At 42.1% G+C, this 1,184-nt stretch overlaps 1 protein-coding gene across 1 annotated transcript in view; it reads left to right on the forward strand.

Annotated features, from left to right (window-relative positions):
• LOC106101966 (cadherin-23) overlaps positions 1 to 1,184 on the forward strand; it is a 20,442-nt gene that overhangs the window by 13,770 nt on the left and 5,488 nt on the right. The window contains 2 exon segments of the mRNA XM_013281357.1: positions 389 to 618; positions 1,120 to 1,182. Of these exon segments, the coding sequence (XP_013136811.1) occupies positions 389 to 618; positions 1,120 to 1,182 (293 nt within the window).

Raw genomic sequence — 1,184 nt, forward strand, 5'->3', positions numbered from 1 at the left:
ACAAGGCCTCGAATAAGGCTCCGGACATAATATGAGTTTTAATGGTAGGTAAAACTCTGCTATTAAAAAATATGCTGTAATTCCTACCATCCTATATAACATAGAAGTTTACGCTTTATTTTATTAGTATTGACTAGCTTTCGCTTAGGACTCCGCCCTCGTAAATATATAATAAAAAAAATAGTTTAGCATAGGCTATTTTTCTAGAACATAGTCTGGAAGAACCCATAGGTGTTCTTCTAGACAATGTTCTACATTTGTGCCAAATTTCATCCAGATCCAAGAATAGTCTGGACGCACATATGCTACTCCTTTTTTTTTAATTTCACGCGGACGGAGTCGCAGGCGAAAACTAGTATTAATAACAAAACCTCCTTGTCCCATACAGAGTTGTTCCGCCTGGAGTCGGTATCAGGCGAGAGGAACACGGCGCGTGTGTTCGCCCGCCAGTCGCTGCAGGACCGCTTCGGTAACTACTCGCTGGTAGTGGAGGCGCGCGACGCCGGCCGCCCGCCGCTCGCCGCGCGCGGAGTACTGCGTCTCTGCGTCACTGACTACAACGACCACCCGCCCGTGTTCGTGCACCCTCCGCAGAACGTCACTATTAAAGTACCAGAGGTAATAAACTATTTTTTTTTAATTTTTAATCTGTGCATTTTTCGTTGCTTATTAATGCGACTAAAAGCGGGCGTACGATTATCGATAGTTTCGCAGCCAGGTAAACTGTTTAGTTGCACAACTAAAAATCGAGTAGTGTGCACACCTCTATATAGGTTCATAGGAATCAAAGCGAGATTTAACAATAAGAAATTTAGTAAGTAGTTTTTTTTAGACTAGACACATTATGGAGATCCATTAAAGATATGTAGTACATCCATACATACGTACGGATTTTCGCATCTCTCATGTTAGTACGATACTGATAGTTGATATTTCACTACCTACCCTTGATGGAATTTGGCACAAATGTAGAACTCAAAGACAAATTTTTTTTAATTCAGCATGGACGGAAGCATGGCCAAAAGCTAGCTTTTTAATAGCTATTCGTAATGAGATGACAAAATGCATTAACAAATACAATATTAAAGTGTATCGATGTAACATGATTGTGTGTAACAGAACGCAACAATCGGCACCGTGGTGGTGGAGGTGCGCGCCATCGACGCTGACATCGGGCCCAACGG

The sequence above is a fragment of the Papilio polytes genome, unplaced genomic scaffold (genome assembly GCF_000836215.1).
Source record: "Papilio polytes unplaced genomic scaffold, Ppol_1.0 DF823934.1, whole genome shotgun sequence".
Classification (NCBI taxonomy): Eukaryota; Metazoa; Arthropoda; class Insecta; order Lepidoptera; family Papilionidae; genus Papilio; species Papilio polytes.